The sequence below is a fragment of the Hermetia illucens genome, chromosome 3 (assembly GCF_905115235.1).
Source record: "Hermetia illucens chromosome 3, iHerIll2.2.curated.20191125, whole genome shotgun sequence".
Lineage (NCBI taxonomy): Eukaryota > Metazoa > Arthropoda > Insecta > Diptera > Stratiomyidae > Hermetia > Hermetia illucens.
In genome coordinates, this window is record NC_051851.1 from 6270011 (window position 1) to 6287985 (window position 17975).

The window sequence follows — 17975 nt, forward strand, 5'->3', positions numbered from 1 at the left end:
TACCCTCTTGGCATTTCCTCTGCAAGACGCACCCCTAGCCGTTTTTGTTGATGCCTCTGACATCGCAGTGGGTGCCCTTCACCAAAAGGTGGATCAAGTTTGGCAGCCGTTGAGCTTCTTCTCGAAACAGTTGAATCCCGCTCAACGGAACTACAGTACCTACGATCGCGAACTGCTCGCCGCGTACCTGAGCATCAAATACTTCCGTTTCTCCCTTGAAGGCAGGCCATTCAGTGTTTACGGGCCATAAGCCTCTCACGTATGCTTTGAAACAGAAGCCCGACAAAGTGTCCCCTCGTCAGCTTCGTCATCTGAGCTTTATAAGCCAGTTTACGTCAGACATCCAGCACGTGTCCGGCAAGGACAACATAGTTGCTGAAGCTTTGTCTCGTGTCTCCGAGGTTAACATCCCCGCCTCACTCGATTTCTCGGCTATTGCCAAGGCGCAGGAGGATGACGCAGCATTTCAGAGCCTCAAATCCAACCCCAAATACAAATTTCGGGAGTTGCCCATCTTCGGCTCAAACCTCTCTCTCTGCTGCGAAGACTCGGAAAAGGGACACCGGCCACCTTTCGCAAGGAAGTGTTCCACGCAGTTCACGACTTGGCGCATCCCGGCATCAGGACAACAAACCGGTTAGTCACTGGAAAATACTTCTGGCCCTCCATGAACAAGGATATCAATTCCTGGGCCAGAGAGTGCATCGCATGCCAGAAGTGTAAAGTCTCCAGGCATGTAAGGAAAGAAGTGGGCTCATTCCCCCGCACTACCAAGCGTTTCCACACGATACAGCTCGACATAATAGGGCCTTTGCGAGACTCGCACGGTTACAAGTATTGCCTCACAATCATCGACAGGTTTACGCGGTGGCCTGAGGCAATACCTCTGAAAGACATTACGGTGCAATCTTGTGCCGAAGCCCTCTGCCGAGAGTGGATACCTCGCTTTGGCGTCCCTGCAGTAGTCATCACTGACCAGGGAATGCAATTTGAATCCACCCTTTTCTCGGAGTTAGGCAAACTCCTGGGTTTTAAACGCCAGCGGACTACTGCATACCACCCGCAATCCCATGGGATGCTAGAAGTGCTAAGTGAACACGCGGCGATCCGTCCTGGACTTAAGTCTTGCCTCTTGTCCTACTCGGCCTATGTACAATCCGCCGAAAGGAGTTTGCTGCCAGCCCCGCGGAGCTGGTATACGGGGAGAACCCAAGACTCCCAAGCGATCCGGTCTTCGACAAGAGATCGGGTCTCACGGAGTCGGGGTTGGTGCGTCTGCTGAGGGACAATCTCCGACGCATCAAAGCGCCACCACCTACTCGACACCCAAGGAACTAGACACATACACGCACGTTCTGGTCAGGACGGATGATGTCCGGAAGCCGCTGCAGCCTCGACATGAGGGCCCGTACCGCGTTCTCGAGAGGGGAGAACATTTCTTCCAGCTCAAGATCGGTGGACACAAAAAGGCGGTCTCTTTGTCCAGACTGAAACCCGTGTGCGCCCCGAAGCAGCGTCGTGTCCGTTTTATGGATTAACGGGGAACGGAGTTCCGGGATCGGTCGCCGAAACCCCCTAGGTTTCGTCTGGGGGCGGAGTGATGTGGCGCGGCAGGATCCGCAGTATTCGAAATTTATTTCGAATGCGAGATGCATTGAAGAATTGTAATTTTGATTAAATCTGTAAAGAATGGAAAAGTGATTAAAGTGATTAAAAGCGCCTTGCTCAAGCGCAGAGGCGGGGAGCTCTGCGAGTGGCCTCTGCTTATCGCACCGTCTCCGAACCGGCCGTGATGGTGATCGCAGGAGTGATCCCCGTTGTCTTGCTTGCCAAGGAGCGCAAAGTTATCTAAAGCCGTATGGGCAAGAACCTAAGAGAGGCGGTTGCCCGTGAAGAACGTCAACGTACTCTTACCAAGTGGTAACTCTCTTGGGAAAATGAACCAAGGGGCAGATGGACTGCGCGGAGAGGTGGAACGGCTTTCGTCTACAGTTTAGTGCAGACACAGGAAAGCTCTTTCCAGACAACATTGTCAGAGAGATGCTGAAGTGCGCTGGCAACTGGAGTCGTGTTGCGCATTTTATTCGGGCACTTTTTATTACGAAAAAGATTGAACTCAACCGGCGCAGGGATCGGATGGTAAGGGGTTCCCTGAACTAACAACTCTCTTCCTCCCCTCTCCTCCCGTTGGCGAAAGGAATTCCCTGACTTGAAGGCTCCCAAAGCCGGGAGAGCGGAAGGAATAGCCCGAAGTAATGTGTCAAACGGTTCCAGGCTAGTTCTCTGATGACAGGGAGGTGTTTAGTTGGTAGTCCAACAGCTCGCTGTTGCGGGAGTTCACCACTTTGTGCGTAAACGCATTCACCTACCCTACTCCTGCTTGCTATTTTTGTCAAAAATGTTCCGAGCGGATCGAAATACTGAATCCCATGCTCGTTTTATTTTGTGAATAATGGAATGGTTAGCGATGTAGTCAACATTGTGTTCTCTCCTTGATTTTACTCAGTTATTCGTTCCTAATTATAATGCGAATCTGTGTCAGCAATGGTACTTCAATCACGATATTTATTCGAGAATTTAAGAAGCATGCAAAACCTTATTATTCGAAAATCATCGAATATCTTCATTACAAACCGGGTTTTTTTTCTCAACAAAAAATTGAGTTTAAATTCCAATAATGGTCATAAAGATTCACAAAGTGTTCGTCATTCCGTAAATTGATAATAAAACCGCAAACTTATGACGAAGTCTTCCGCGAACTCGTCTCGTCTAAACTCCAATTCGACCAATCCGGGCTTCCACGCCAATTGGCAGCACCGGTCCGCCATCATCTCCCACTCGATCTCTCGCCTGTCGGATGTCGGTGTCAATTGTCATCGGTGTGCATGCAATACGGTGGATTCAATGTGCTGAGTGTATTTTTCTCGATTATTTTTTTCGGTTTTGTAATATAATCTCGTAGTTCATATGCCCGTTTTCGTTTCGTAAACAGTGCAAAGTTGTGTTCGTCCTCGTTCAAGTGACTGCAGTGATCCGCGAAAATGCCGAAATACTACAAAATAGATATTAACAAAACGGAATGGGAGGTGCCAGAGCGATACCAGAACCTGCAACCTGTGGGCTCGGGAGCCTACGGACAAGTCTGGTTGGTATTCCATTTGATTTAGCCTTGCCAATGCGTTTACCTGTCCTAGCGCGCAGTCGGATATCTATGAAAAATGTGCGGCATTTCAAGGATGGTGACGATAAGAGCGAATTGCGTTCGTGACTTCGAGTCCGCGACAAGAATCTTGTATACCGCACAGCGGCGACACAGTGTCCCGCCTGGCTGCCACTGGTTTGGCTGCGGTGGGGCGCAGTTCAAGCGACGCGGAGGTGGCACGAACTCTTCTGCGAGGCCCAGGTTGTGCCAGGTGTCGGCCGCACTCAAATTGGAAAGTATTTCCTGTTCGCTTTGTAGTCGGAGTTCAAACGGAAGCTTTCTCTATGGTGTCTGGTTCCCGTACGCTCCCACCATTCTGCTCGTTCTGTGTTGTTATTTTTATCTTGTCGCTGCCCTTCACCGCCAGCCAGCGTTGCTCTGTGGCACGGGAAGAATGTTCATGTCGAGGAGTACAGCCTCGGCGCGGGCTTGCAGAGACACTCAGCAGATAGCACTTAGCGGACGGCCGCCTAGTGCTCGAGTCTGTCGGGCCCGCGGAGGAGCAGACCCGAGTCGCAAAATAGCGTGAGGAGCTGGCGAGATATCGGGTTTGGAACGGCCACCCCAGGTAAACATTGTTTGCCGTGGATATAAACAAAGTCGGGCCGGCTGTGATGGGTAGATGTTGGCGTGTTTATAGTCTGCCACCCGCCTCAGGAGCTTAGATTTATTGCTAAACACTTGGACTCAGCTTGTTTATTGCGAACGCAATTTGAGTGCCAGACCAGGTGCAGGCTGGCTCTCACCCAACATCCTCATCCGTCGCTTTCCACCGCCAGAACATTCCTCCAATAATTGTCTCACGATCCCCGACCCGCCACCAATTTGTTTAGAATAATTTGTTTCATTTGCTTCCAAAATGCGCTACAAACTGCCTCTGCTGCCGGAACTGATTGATTTGTTAATCCACAATCTCGCCTGCCGCGGGTCCGCTTTAATTGTTCCGCCGCTTACGCAAATTGCCGCGAATGTGGAATTCGCCAATGTTTATTTGTCTAAATATGTTCGATTCGTCGTTTGCTTGTCGGCGAGGGAGCACAATATTCATTTTAGGATTGATCACGACCGATCACATGCTGCGCTTGGCAGAGTTTAATGAGTTGAATTCGAGAAGGACGGTTTGCTACATTGAATCAGTTTCAGATTAATTGGTCATGAAAATCAGAGTTTTTGCTTCTAAAGTTTCAGGAAGCAAGCGTTCTTCGGGGTTTTGCAGGATGGGGTGATCATCGGTTAGACGATGTCTTACTTGCCTCGCTAGCATGTCATTTCGAATCTAAGTAGGTCTCTTGAAAATCGAAAATCCCTCGTTGAAACTCAAGATATTGAAAGAGGAACGAAGGGAAGTCAGTAAAACACAATCCCCCCCGTCCCCTCCCCTTCTTATTTGCGAAAAACTCAGACAGCCAGTTTTCGCAAGCCTCTTGAGGCGAACTTAGTAACACCAAGATCGTCACTTGGTCCCACGTCTGGATAATACGGTGGGTGCGATAGGACATCCCATCCGAGCTACCGTAGCTTCTGGCGGGTCATCAAAGATGTGTGAGGCCGAGCGTTGTCCTGGTGGAACAGAGCACCATTCCTATTGACCAATGCTGGCCGCTTCTGGTCAATCGCCTGATTCAAACGGTCGAGTTGCTCACAGTAGAGGACCGCTTTGAGGGTTTGGCCATAGTTGAGCAGCTCTTAGTGGATCACTTCCTTCCAATCCCACCAAACACAGCAAAAACCTTCCTGGCCCTCATTCCGGGCTTGGCGATGGTTTGGGCCGGCTCGCCGCGTTTCGATCACGATCTTTTTCGTTTGAGATTTTCATACGTGATCCACTTTTCATCACCAGTCACCATCCGCTTCAAAAATGGGTCGAATTTGTTCCGTTTCAGCAGTGCATCGCAGGCGTTGTTTCGGTCCAAGAGATTTTTTCCGTCAACTGGTGTGGCACCCAAACATCCAGCTTTTTTCGGAATCCAATCTTGTGCAAAAGGTTCCAAACGGTTTTATGGTCCTTACCCAGTTCCTGGCCAATCGAGCGAATGCTCACATATTGGTCTACTTGGATGATTTCGACGATTTTAACGGTTTCTACGACGATTGGCCTACCAGTACGGGGTGTATTTTCGACATCCACTACACCAGAACGAAATCGATCGAACCAACGCTGTGCTGTGCGAATCGTTACAGTATCGGACCCATAAACTTCACAAATTTTCCTGGCCGCCTTCGTTGCATTTTTACCTCTCAGGTAGTAAAAACGTGAAATATGACGAATTTCTTCCTTGGTGGAGTCCATTTTTGATGCGCTATAACTTGAGACTGAAACGTACGATCATAAAACTATCAAAGAGACACCTGTAGCCCAGATTGTCGTCTTCAAATCGCCTTATAGTATGACCGGATGCGATAAGTCCAACACAAGATATGTTTAAGTGTCGCCATCTATTGACAAAATGCCACATTACTTTTTCCCCAACCTAATATTATTGTCAAAACTTAAACTAACAGAGGGGAAAAACACAGAAGGTGATTACAAGAAGATAGACAGGATGGAAGACTTAACGTACTAAAACTTATCTAAGTCATAAACTAATAAAAAGGATGATAAACTAGAGAGAAGAGGAAAGATCAATAAAACCTCTTTTGGCGAAAAGTTCTTAGAATCTAAGTACTGGACGTACTAGGGTAAGACCAGATAATCAATTCCCGATCAGGAGCCGTCAGTAGACTACTAATGAGGGTTCAATCTTTGCAGATTGACACCACAAAAGTAATCATTTTGCAGCCTTTGTTCCGAAGTTCGCTTCTGCCCACCGAAGCGAATGGTTCGTTCTGGCGATTGCTCTCGACTGTGTTCAGATCGGGCTTGTGCGCTGTTGCCAAGTTTACGATCATCGTTATTCAATTGTTTAGTCGTGTTTGATTAACGGTAAAACAGTGACAATTAGAGTTTTATTAATCGTGACTTCGCATTAACAAAGTGAAGCTGGTACAATCCTCGCCGCGCGAGTGCGGAACTCATCCTTACTCGAGGGGCACGAAACTACAGCGTGTAAAGGACGCGGAACCAGCTTACACTGCCGCCGCCCATGGATTGGGCAATTCTAATATCTCCACACAACTCCTCCATTCGGCCGACAAGACCATTACGGTCGAAGAAATGATAAGTGACGACTGCTCCGTCATAACTGTCGACGACGACCAGAGCTTCCCTCCTGGGGACCAACCCGACGCTCGGACTGGTGAAGCAAATTATTGCGTTAATTACATTCAAGGCGGTCGGCCCAAGTTCACTATTGTGAACACTGAGCTACGCAGGACAGAACAGGTCCGATGTTGGCTACCCGGCCCTCGAAGGAAGGCAGAGGACATCATCCGCATGCTGGGTGAACAGAACCCGGGCATGGACTTTGGACGCTGGAGGGTAAAGTTCATGAATGCCAGGAAGGACCAATCTACAAACGTGGAGGGCTTCAACTTGGTATTCGAACTGGACCAACAGAGTCTGAATGTGCTCCATTTTGCCCCATTTTTTCCTATATAGACTGAAATTCAGTCATATCAGGAAACTGTAGGGTATCATCTCCATTTTGAGAGCGAAGAACAATGATGGTCTTCGACTCACACAACATAAAGCAAATTGCAGCATCTTCGGTGCGAGGATAGTGCATACAGGGGCGGCCCCCCGTATGGGGGCTCGCACTGGGGAAGGGACTACAGAGTGAATCCTACCTGCTAGTAACTTCTCCTACACCTTCCAAGGAACAGGCGGAAGGAAGGGAAGCCAGAGACGTGAACGGAACTGACTTGAGGCCAGTTCGAGTGATCGAATCTATGCAACCCGGACACCGCAAACCAATTAAGGTACTAAGTGGAAAACAGATGAATGCTCTGCAGGATGAGATGAGATCTTTCGTGGATGAGAACATGGGAACTGCGGTACTTCCAAGTACGATTTTTCTCAGAAAATTAATCACGAGGGGATCGAGTCTCTGTCGGTACGGTGTGGGGGAAACCCCGTCATACGCGGACTGCCGCATACGCTTCTAACTGTTTTCAATAAGACAATAGACTAAGTTTATGTCGAAAAACATAAAGATTGGTCAAATCAACCTGCAGCAGGCCAAAGCTCCCTCCTACCTGTTGGCAGCAAGAATGACCAAGCTACAGGATTTTCCCTACATCTTTCTGGTGCAAGAGCCGTGGGTTCGATTTAACAGAATCTGTGGCATTGGATCATTAAAGGGGGTCAGGATCTTCTACGACGAAAGATCCATAAGACCGAGAGCTTGCGTCCTGATGTCAAGACGGTTAGAGGCAACTATGCTGAGACAATACTGTTCCCAGGACTTAGCTACGGTCATCATACAATACCAAATTAATGGCGAGAGGAAAAACATCATAATTGCCTCCGCTTATTTACCCTATGATTCCTTGTATCCTCCACCGACGCAAGAGCTTAGGGATCTGGTGGCGTATGCAGAATCAAGTAGTCTCGAACTCTTAATAGGTTGCGATGCGAATGCTCAACATATTTGTTGGGGCAGTAGCAAATGCAATCCAAGAGGAGAGAAGCTATTTGATTTCATCACTTCAGCTGGTCTTATGACTGCAAACGTAGGGTGCGCCCCTACGTTCGTGGGACCGAGAAGAAGCGAAGTAATTGACCTAACAATCTGTACCCCAAAATTGGTAGAGTTGATTACACACTGGCGAGTGCTAGACGAGGTCTCACTGTCAGATCACCGATATCTAGAATTCAATGTGACTATTGCGGGTGAACAGTCTGCAGTACAAAGACGGAACCCTAGGAAAACGGATTGGGCAAAGTTCAATGAACTTCTCGGCAATAAAGTACAGTTCCCTAGGCGACTAAGGACTCCTTTGGTGCTGGAAGATGAATTGAAAACTCTGAACTGCACACTTTTAGAGTGCTATGAAGAGGCTTGTCCTATTTCCCGAGGCCAAAGCGGTAAAACGGTTCCTTGGTGGAACGGGGAACTGCAAAAACTCAGGAAATCAACCAGGCGACTTCTGAACCGTGCTTGCAAAAGTAATAAGAACGAAGACTGGTTAAATTTCAGGAACTCAACGTGAAGATAAGAGGCTCGTTAGGTGCTCGAAAGGAGACTCCTTTAGAGGGTAGTGTGACGAACTGGAAGGCGAAGGAGAGACTTCAAGGCTGTGCAGAGTCCTTAAAAGGGATGAGTCGGCCAAGTTGGACTCTCTTAGAAAACCCGACGATGCTTTCACGAGCTCCAGACTGGAATCAGTACAGACCCTCCTGGAAGTATACCACTCGGGGGAACGGGTGAGAGGAGTGGCAGAGGGAGAGTTGACGGTTTTTACAACACTTTCAGCATGCAAGTGTTGCAAGGAGAACTGGAACACTGCGAAAGCGGTTGTTACCCATGAAAAGATAATAGCTGCCATATTGTCCTTTGAACATTTTAAAGCACTTCGCATGGATGGCATCTATCCGGCAATGCTAAAGGAGGGTATGGAACACTTAGAAAAACCGCTAAGAAATATTTTTCGAGGATGTCTTGCTCTGGGCTACGTGCCTTCCTCTTGGCAAATGGTTAAGGTAGTCTTCATACCGATTCCTGATGACTATTCTAGTCCAAAGAACTTCAAACACATCAGCTTGACTTCATCCTTGCTGAAAGGTTTGGAGAGACTGGTGGAGCGTCACATTCGTGGAAACGCACTTAGGTCACACCCACTTAGTGAAAACCAACATGCTTACCAGCGTGGACAGCTCTGTGAGTTTGCTCTTTATTCTTTGGTTACAAAAATAGAGGATGCAACTTTAAATGGTGAGTACACGATGGGTGTGTTCGTGGACATTGAAGGGGCTTTTGACTGTGCGCCGTTTGAAAAACTTTGTGATGCCGCCAGAGCGCATGGTGTTGATGATGCTTTAATCAATTGGATCCATGCTACCCTAACGCAGGGGTTGCTGTCCGCTGAGGTGGGTGTCGATCGCTATCTAACAGCAGAAGCAACGAAAAGCTCCCTCCAAGGAGGTGTGCTTTCGCCATTGACCCAAGATTGCGAAGTGGCTCTTGGAGGAAGTAAAAAGGTTAGGCCTTAAAATAGGAAGAATGGATCACAACACATGATAACTCATCCGAATGTGAGAAGAAGGCTAAATTGTATAAGAAACTGGCCTTCACAAGCATGAGTGAATCCTATTTCACATTTAGGAATAAATTTTATAAAACAACCTCTGGGGCAGTAATGAGCAACCGACTCGGTGGAACTGACGGTAAACTCTTGCCGATGGGCTGTACGTAGGCCAAATAAAACGAAACGCAAAACTTGCGATCACGAGGAGTTATCTTGTCCTATTATACCGGCCTTCAGTATCTTATGCCAACGTTCCAGCATCCAATTGGATTGCGGGTGGTACGCAGTCGTCCGATGGCATTTGAGGCCAAGAGTTTGGCCAATTCCCAGCGTAAACTCGAACTGCCTGGTAGACTCGAACTTCCCTGGTCAGCAATGACTTCGGTCGAAACTCCAAATCGTGGGGTCCATTCGTGACAAATGGTTTTTTTGGCGATTTTGCGGAAATGTCGGCCAGAGGTATTGCTTCAGGCCACCGCGTGAACCTATCGATGATTGTGAGGCAACACTTGAAACCATGCTAATCTCCCAAAGGGCCAATAATGTCGATGTGGGTCGTGTGAAAACGCTTTGTAAACCGAGGGAGTGGGCCTATCTCTTTCCGTATTGGCTTGGTGGCTTTACAATTCTGGCACGCGATGCACTGTCCGGCCCAGGAGTTAACATCCTTATTCATTGTTGGCCAAAAATATTTACAAGTGACAAGCCGTTCGTTCCGAACGCCTGAGTGCGCAAAATCGTGTACTGCATGTGCTTCATCTCAGGCAGCAGTTGGCTTAAGGTGAGCTCCGTCAGCAAATGATTCAGTTTTTTTTTGACTTACTAACAGTCGCTTGATGAGGATGCCCTTTAACTTCAAGTAGAAGGTGAAGCGATGGCGGCTTTACGATTTCTTACCAGGGCAGAGGCAAATCATCAGAGGCTGCCTCACCTCTGCCCTGGGAGGAGCGTGACCGTAGCGGCTCGCAGATGTTGAGTGCTCCTTTATATAATTCGTAGAACACGACATGATTACGAATTATATTGAGTGCAAATCCGCCTTATTGACCAGAGCTTGGCCAGAGCTGAAGCTGCTCCCAGGGCAGAGGTGAGGCAGCGTCTGACGATTTGCCTCTGCCCTGGTAAGAAACCGTAAAGCCGCCATCGCTTCACTTTTTTGAAAAGTTTGGGTGGAAGCCCTAAGCGAGGGGTCCGTGGGCCAGGAAAGAGGGAGTAAGTTGCTTCCCATTTGGTCCGGTCCAGCATTAAGTTGATGCGGACTTAGGACCCCATCATTCTCAAAACGAATATTCAAGTAGAAGCACTCCTCCAGAACATCGGCGGCGAGTCCAATCGCCTCCTCGTCCAGGCGTACAAGCTCGTGATTAAATCTGTGATGCCAGCCAGCGCGAACTGCGCCTCTACCTGCCGGAACTAAGCCTCCGGGTTACGTCACCCAAACGGGGGAGTGCGGATGCGCCGTAGGGGTTTGCCACGCCGTTATTAATTGACATTCGCGAAAATAAACGAATTACCTAGAGACTAGAGATTTATCCCATCCCAACGAACTAAAAGCTCAACACCAAACCGGAACTTACACCCGGGCCAAAATTACTCGAGCCCACTGCCGACAGCGGAATGAAAATATTGTAGAAGCATTGCGATTGCCTTGAAACCCTTATTAGCGTGCACCAAATGGAAATCTACAAGTCCCATGGATGAGTTAACTTGCTGATGCTGCTGTTTCTTCTTATGAATTTGTTGCTGCTGGAGCATATCTGACGTTGGATTCATCACCGTATGTAAAGCATCGCCGCTTGTTTCTGTGGGAAACTTCAGCGGGTGGCGGAGATTGTGGCAGTAAATTTCTGTTGCATCGAAGTTGTCGATATATTTGTATATCCAGGAAGCTTGGCATCTGCCGACGGTAGCACCGAAAATCATGTTGCCCGACGCATTAACAGTGCTAGATCCGTTTTCTCTGCCTGCCGGTCTAAAATCTTGAAATGCAGTTATCTCAACATCAAGATCAAGTTGGTTTCCGCATAGGACTGGCACTGGTAAGCACTGTGATCGGAAGGCGAAAGTGGCAGTGGATAGGTCACACGTTAAGGAGGGGTGACAATTGCATTGCTGGCTACAGCATGCAGTACAATCCACTCTCCCAATATGGCCGACGAGTGGGTCGCCCCAAGGGTTCTTGGAGTATGGGGATCTCAGGAAATCGGGGGGAAGCTGAAGCGCATTTCAGATAATTGAACCCTAGTTCCGCAAGGAATTCCGTTATAGTAGAGATTGAACTCCTACACAGTCGTCAACAGCTAAAATTTTCTAAGTTCAAGCCGCAATACGCCCCGATCACCAAGGCTACTATCATATAGTGAAACATTTCTATGAATGTCACAAATAGCATAATGGATATAGAGGGATTCCTGGAGCTTATTACCGCCAGAACAGGACTTATTGGTCCTGGTATCACTGTGTCATTTCGACACCCGAGTTGTGAGGACACTATCCCTGACGTGATCTTTGCTACGGGGTCTTTAGTGTCAGCGTAACCCTTGGATCTGCTAAATACGAGAGAGTGAAAAAAGAAATCCGCATGAAATTAACGGTCAAAAGGCATGCTGTTGGGAGGAGCAAATTAGCGATTTCAACATGGAACCATGGGGGCTCTAGTATAAGTTGGTTACTGGAAAACTTGGTGCCTATCGATCATCTATGGGAGCAGTGAATATGGAGGAAATCGTGCATACACATTTTTCCTGTCCATCCCATTGGAACTGATGCGGTCGATGAGAGTTGGAGTATTGAGGAATGCCCACACATCACTCTAATGCAACTGAAAGATGCGGTCTAGTCTATGAAGAACTTGTTCTGTGCTAGTGTTCTTTCTGTGTTGCTATATGGAAGTAGCACATGGGGAAGTGATTCCCTTCTGTCACTCAAAGACTTCAAGTTTTCGTCAACATCCGTATCATTGGAGTAGTTTGTCCTGATAAAATTTCAAACGAAGAACCCGTAGACGCACAGGTCAGTTACCTGTGGATGAATTGATCAGAAGGCAGAACTGGCAGTAGATAGGCCACACACTAAGGAGAGGCGATAATTGCACTGCTATGCCGTGCAGTGGAATCCGCTCTCCCAAGATGGCCGACGGGAGAGTCACCCTAAGATTGTTTGGTGCAGGACAGTGCAGGAGGGGTGCAAGCATCTCGGGAAGTCCTGGAAGGGATTGGAGCGCATTTCTGAAGACTGTGTACACTCGCGTGTGGGCGTGGTTGATGCGATATGTCCCACGAAGGGGTGAATGACAACCATATATATACTTTTGTTAGTGCGGTATCATGATGAGTATTGGTCCATGAACGTCTGCTTGTTCAGAGGGGATGGGAGAGTGTTATGGACTTATTAAGGACCTGAGTCCCGGAGCAACGGCTCTTTCACATTATTATTGTTTGCGCAAAAGTGATTAAGAAATTGCATTTTGCATGTAGCCTTCACTTTATCTTGGAGAAACGTTGCGTGAATGAGTTCATGTGAATAGCGTCGGACCTTATAATCGGTTCAATTAATGGTTTTTCCCTCGTTTTGCTCTGCTTAGAAATGCATTCACATTCCTATGATACATTGCTCAATTGAGAATAAACATAACACTTGAAGGGTATTTTGATTATGCATATCACATATTCACGTCGACACGAATAAGTTTCCACTCTCTCATCTCGCATTGTTCATTATCGCTCGGCTAACATGTTAAGTGCCGTCATGACTGAATCGATAACAATATCTAATGTTTGCTGTCAACGCAATCTGTGACAAATTTGTATTACGTTAATTTGGAATCATTGCAATTATAGGCTCCCAACTTTACGCGGATATTTATGGTTTATCCACTCGTGACATATAAAGTAATCTATTGTAAATGGATTGCAGTGTTATTACTGGGGATAGAAGTAATTAAGTAGACAATAAGGCTTCTATGTCGCGCTCAAAGCAAAAAGGGTCACGATAATCTAGGAGGGAAGTTTTCCAGCAATAACTGTTGTGATAAAGTTGATAAGAGCGCATGTAAATAGAATGTGCGGAGCAATATTGTTGCTGCAAATCAAACTTAATTGTTTATTGCACCTGATGTCTAGGGCGTCTCGTTTCTAGAGATTTATTAAGAAGGGAAAGTGGGACTTATTGAACTTTACGATTTCGTGAAATGACCCGAACAGTTTGGCAAGCTATTAACATAGTATGCTGGTCCCAAGCCCAGGTAAAGGAGGAGGGTTTGAGGCAACGTACTCTGTACTAACCTCAGTAAAACAAAAATAAAATGCTGAGATCAGGGAAAGAGATAAATAGAGTATAGTTGGAGTTATTCCACTATGCTAAATCCAGGACGGACCCCGGTCCTGTCGAGAAATGGGCAAGGGTTCTTGACGCATGGACGGCGTCAGGACGTAAGCAAGTTAGTCCGAACAAAACAAATACGTGTCTGCACGCTAAATGTTGGCACCCTCACTAAAAAGACCGAGGAACTCGCAAGAGCTCTTCGGAAAAGGCGCATTGATATCTGCGCTCTGCAAGAAACCCGATGATCTGGTGCCAAAAGCTTCGACATTGAACGCAAACGCGGCAAAAATGGCTACAAACTTCTCTATTTTGGTAACCCACACACTCAATATGGTGTTGCCCGAGATACTTGGCTTTGGAATGATGATGTTGAAATGAAGGTCCGTGAAAACAAAAGCCTCTACCATAAATTTCTCGACGATAAAACGCATGCTAATTGGCAAATTTATAAGAATGCCAACCGGGAAGCAAAGAGAACGGTCGCTGTCATTCGAGCGAACGATTAACAAACATCTTTACGATAAACTGGACACTCGGGATAGCGAGAGAGATCTGTATCGACTTGCTAAAAGCCGTAACGAACGTACACAGGATATCGAACACTTCTGTTGCGTTAATGACAAGAACGGTACTTTGCTAACCAACCGTCGAGCCGCAACGGATAGGTGGCGAGAATACTTCAAGCAGATTTCAACTGAAGAATTTGCTCATCCTCTACTTCCACAATCATCGCCGACATTTGGACCAGTTCCACCTGTCAGCGCAACTGGTGCTTAGAGGTGGCGGCGAGGAAGACGCTGTGGTGGCACAGGGAGACATTGTACTCACTTTGGTTTGCCGGCCGTGATGCAGTAGGCGAATGCTCCAAAAGCCTAATTAGGACGATCAGACCCGAGTCTGCACGGGGACTCATCTGAAGTGGCAAATTGGTCACGAAACCTTACCAGGGGTATACTGGTACCATGGGAACCGGGAAAGCCCCTGGACTCTCATACTTCGGGTGAACTCCCGTTGTATGTGAGTACAGCTCGGTTATTTGCGGTTGGCCCCCCTAGTGGGAGTTTCATGGTGGTTGTGGTTGTGCTCAAGCGCGAAGAGACCTTCGGGCCGCGACGTGGTGTTGCGTATCAACACGGGTGCCGTACTCCATAGTTCGGTAGAGATTTAGGTAATTCTTGCATCCACCATTATGAAAGCTAAGCCACGCACTTGGTATAGACTGGGGGGCTCTGATTGTGGTCACAAAATCAATCCGTGTCTGAAGAGGACCGTAGGATTAAGTCTCCACGACAGGTACCTACGTTAAACACCATGGGCTTAACTGTCAGCGCAACTGAAGTCGAGGAGGCAATAAAACAAATGAAATCGGGGAAAGCCACAGGAACTGACGACATTGCATCTGAGCTCTGGAAAGCGAAGAGCTGGGACCCAACACTGTGGCTCAGTGAATTCTTTAATCGGGTTATTCAGGAAGGAAGAACACCATCTGACTGGCAAGAAAGTACCACTGTTCCAATATGGAAAAAGAAAGGTAGTCCAGCAGAATGGTCAAATTACCGTCCGATCCGGTTACTTTCCCATACCATGAAGATTTTTGAACGCATTCTTGACAACTGTATTCGCGAAATCGTTGAAATAACCGTGAATCAAGCCAGATTTGCCAAAAACTGCGGAACTACTGACGCAATACACGCTGCGCGGTTACTCATGGAGAAACACCGTGAGAAGCATCGGCCTTTTTACATTGCATTTTTGGATGTAGAGAAAGTGTTTGACCGTGTGCCGCACGAACTCATCTGCTATGCTCTATGAAGACACTTAGTGCCAGAAGAACTCGTGCGCTGGGTTCAATTGCTCTACCACGATCCGAAAAGTAAAGTTCGAAGTATGGCGGGTGTATCAAAACCGCTTCATGTCTCTGTTGGTGTTCATCAAGGAAGCGCCCTCTCACCACTCCTCTTTGTTCTTGTTATGGACACCGTCTAATGGGGTCCAGCGCCCTACACACTGCTTTATGCAGATGATGTTTTCCTAGCGTCTAATAGCAAAAATGATCTCGAGCAACTTGTCCAAAAATGGAATGATCGCCTCATGAAACACGGTCTCAGATTGAATCTAAACAAAACTGAATTTTTGACAACCGATCCCCATGAAACAGGCACAATTACTGTCAGCGGCAGTGATCTGCCCAGAACTAAGCGGGTCAACGCTATCAGCCAATGGAGAACTGCGTTATGAAATTGCTTCACGCATTAACGCAACCTGGATGAAGTGGCGTTCCACAACTGGTGTTATTTGTGATCGACGTGTGATCAACGAACGTCTCAAATCCGCTGAACCGCAGGCCCTTCCGACCTCATGTCGTCCGAGCGGCCCCCAATTGAACGTCGCCTTGCCACCGAAACAGCTGTTCGTGTCAAGGCTAGCGTACTTCACTACGCCCGACGAAATTTTGGCCTATATCAGAAGCAAAAGCAACTCAACTTTGTCACCTCTTTCCTGTGTGAAGCTGTCGGATTTCAAACTGTCTGCCTTAGCATTCCAACATCATGTCATCTGCATTTCTTAAACCTGGCTGGATGACAGGATTTTAGATTTTGAGCTCCTCGAAGGTTACTCTGTTTTTCGTTGTGACAGAGACTGCGTTGCGCTTGGCAAGACAACTGGCGGAGGTGCCCTAATAGCTGTTAAGTCCCCTCTCCGTGCCGAAATCATCTTTTCCTCCTCCTCCTACGATTCTGTTACCATACGTGTCCTTCCGCCAAACGTATGTCCCTTTATCATATCGTGTGTATATTTTCCCTGCCTAAGCCCGCCTTCTCTGTACGAGGATTTCTTCGACAGATTATCAGAGGCCCTAACCGTTTTGTTTCCCTCATTTCCTTTCATCCTCTGTGGTGACTTTAATCTTCCTATGCTCTCTTGGCCCGTTACACCTGGCCTTCCCTCCCTCCCTAATAACTCGACCCACCCTTCCCTTCCTCTATCCACTTTCATGTACACCTGTGGGGCCCTTCAATTTAACCTTTCTAGAAACCACTTAGATCGCACTCTTGACCTTGTCCTCTCAATCCTTCCTGTACGTTATCTTTCCCAATCCCTTCATGCTCCGTCTTACGTTGCCCCTGACGACCATCATCCTGCTCTCGAGTTCGATGTTCAGATATCCCAACTCCACTCTCCTGTCGCTCGCAAGCCTACCAAATTCAATTTTCATAGGGCGAACTTCGAAGGTCTGAACTCAGCCGTCAATCAACTGGGTCCCCCTGCTCTCTCCATTTACATGTAACCAAGCACTCAACACTTTCTATACCATTTTATCTGATCTTCTTCCTTGTTACGTTCCCTCCTCTCCTAAGTGCTTACGCTCTTACCCCGTCTGGTTCACCACTGAAATTCACAAAAAACTACGTCAAAAACAGACTGCGAGAAAGAAGTTCCTGTCTTCTAGAAACGTTGCTGACTTAGTTTTTTTCAAATCCCTTCGTTCCTCGGTCAAATCTTTAATACGTAAGTCCAGACACGAATATTTGTCCAGCGTGGAAGACTCACTAAAGCGCGGAAATCTGAAACCTTTCTGGTCCCACATTCGCAACTCTCGCTGCCCCGCCCAGTTATCCCCTCCGTCCATTAAATTCTCTGGCTTCTCAGCTAGCTCTCCCCAACGATCTTGTGATTTACTCTGCCGCTACTTTTCGTCAGTCTATGTTCTTCCCCCTTCCTCCGAATCCCTCCCGATAGTAGATGTAGCCTGCCCCGTATCGCCTACCATTCCCCTTCTTACCCCTATCCTTGTCGAATACCTCATTGGCGAACTTGATGCCAAGGTCGAACCTGGCTACGATGGTCTTCCAAACCTCTTTTTGATCAAAACTGGTAAGTCCATCTCCCTTCCCCTATCTCTTATTTTCAACAAAAGCCTTGAATTGGACCATTTTCCCAGCTTGTGGAAAGAGGCTCTCATTATCCCCATTCACAAAAGTGACGATCGTTCGCTTGTCGAGAATTACCGTCCCATTTCCCTCCTCTCCTCCTGTTCCAAAATCCTGGAAAGATATGTCAGCGACTGGTTGTCCGTCCACTTTGGCCAACACATAGTGAAAGAACAATACGGCTTCGTTAAACGCAGGTCCACTGCCTCCAACCTGCTTGACTTTACCAACTTTGTCGCCAAATGTCTAAATTCACGGCAAGAAGTGCATACCATTTACACTGACTTCGCGAAAGCCTTCGACACTGTAAATCACAAGATACTTCTATCCAAACTCTCGTCCCTAAACGTTCCCATACCACTTGTTTTATGGCTTGCCTCTTACCTTTCCAA

The 17975-nt window shown here is 47.4% G+C and overlaps 1 protein-coding gene across 3 annotated transcripts in view; it reads left to right on the top strand.

Annotated features, from left to right (window-relative positions):
- The first annotated feature begins 2831 nt into the window (after window positions 1-2831).
- LOC119651179 (mitogen-activated protein kinase p38b-like) overlaps window positions 2832-17975 on the top strand; it is a 48750-nt gene continuing 33606 nt past the window's right edge. For 2 of the 3 annotated variants that reach the window (XR_005249433.1, XM_038054606.1), the window contains exon 1: window positions 2834-3145. Coding sequence is in view for 2 of the 3 variants with exons in the window: in XM_038054606.1 (XP_037910534.1) it covers window positions 3042-3145 (104 nt within the window). In the remaining variant the exon portion in view is untranslated. Of the gene's footprint in view, window positions 3146-17975 lie in introns of all 3 variants that reach the window. The other variant, XM_038054607.1, reaches the window with a different exon arrangement.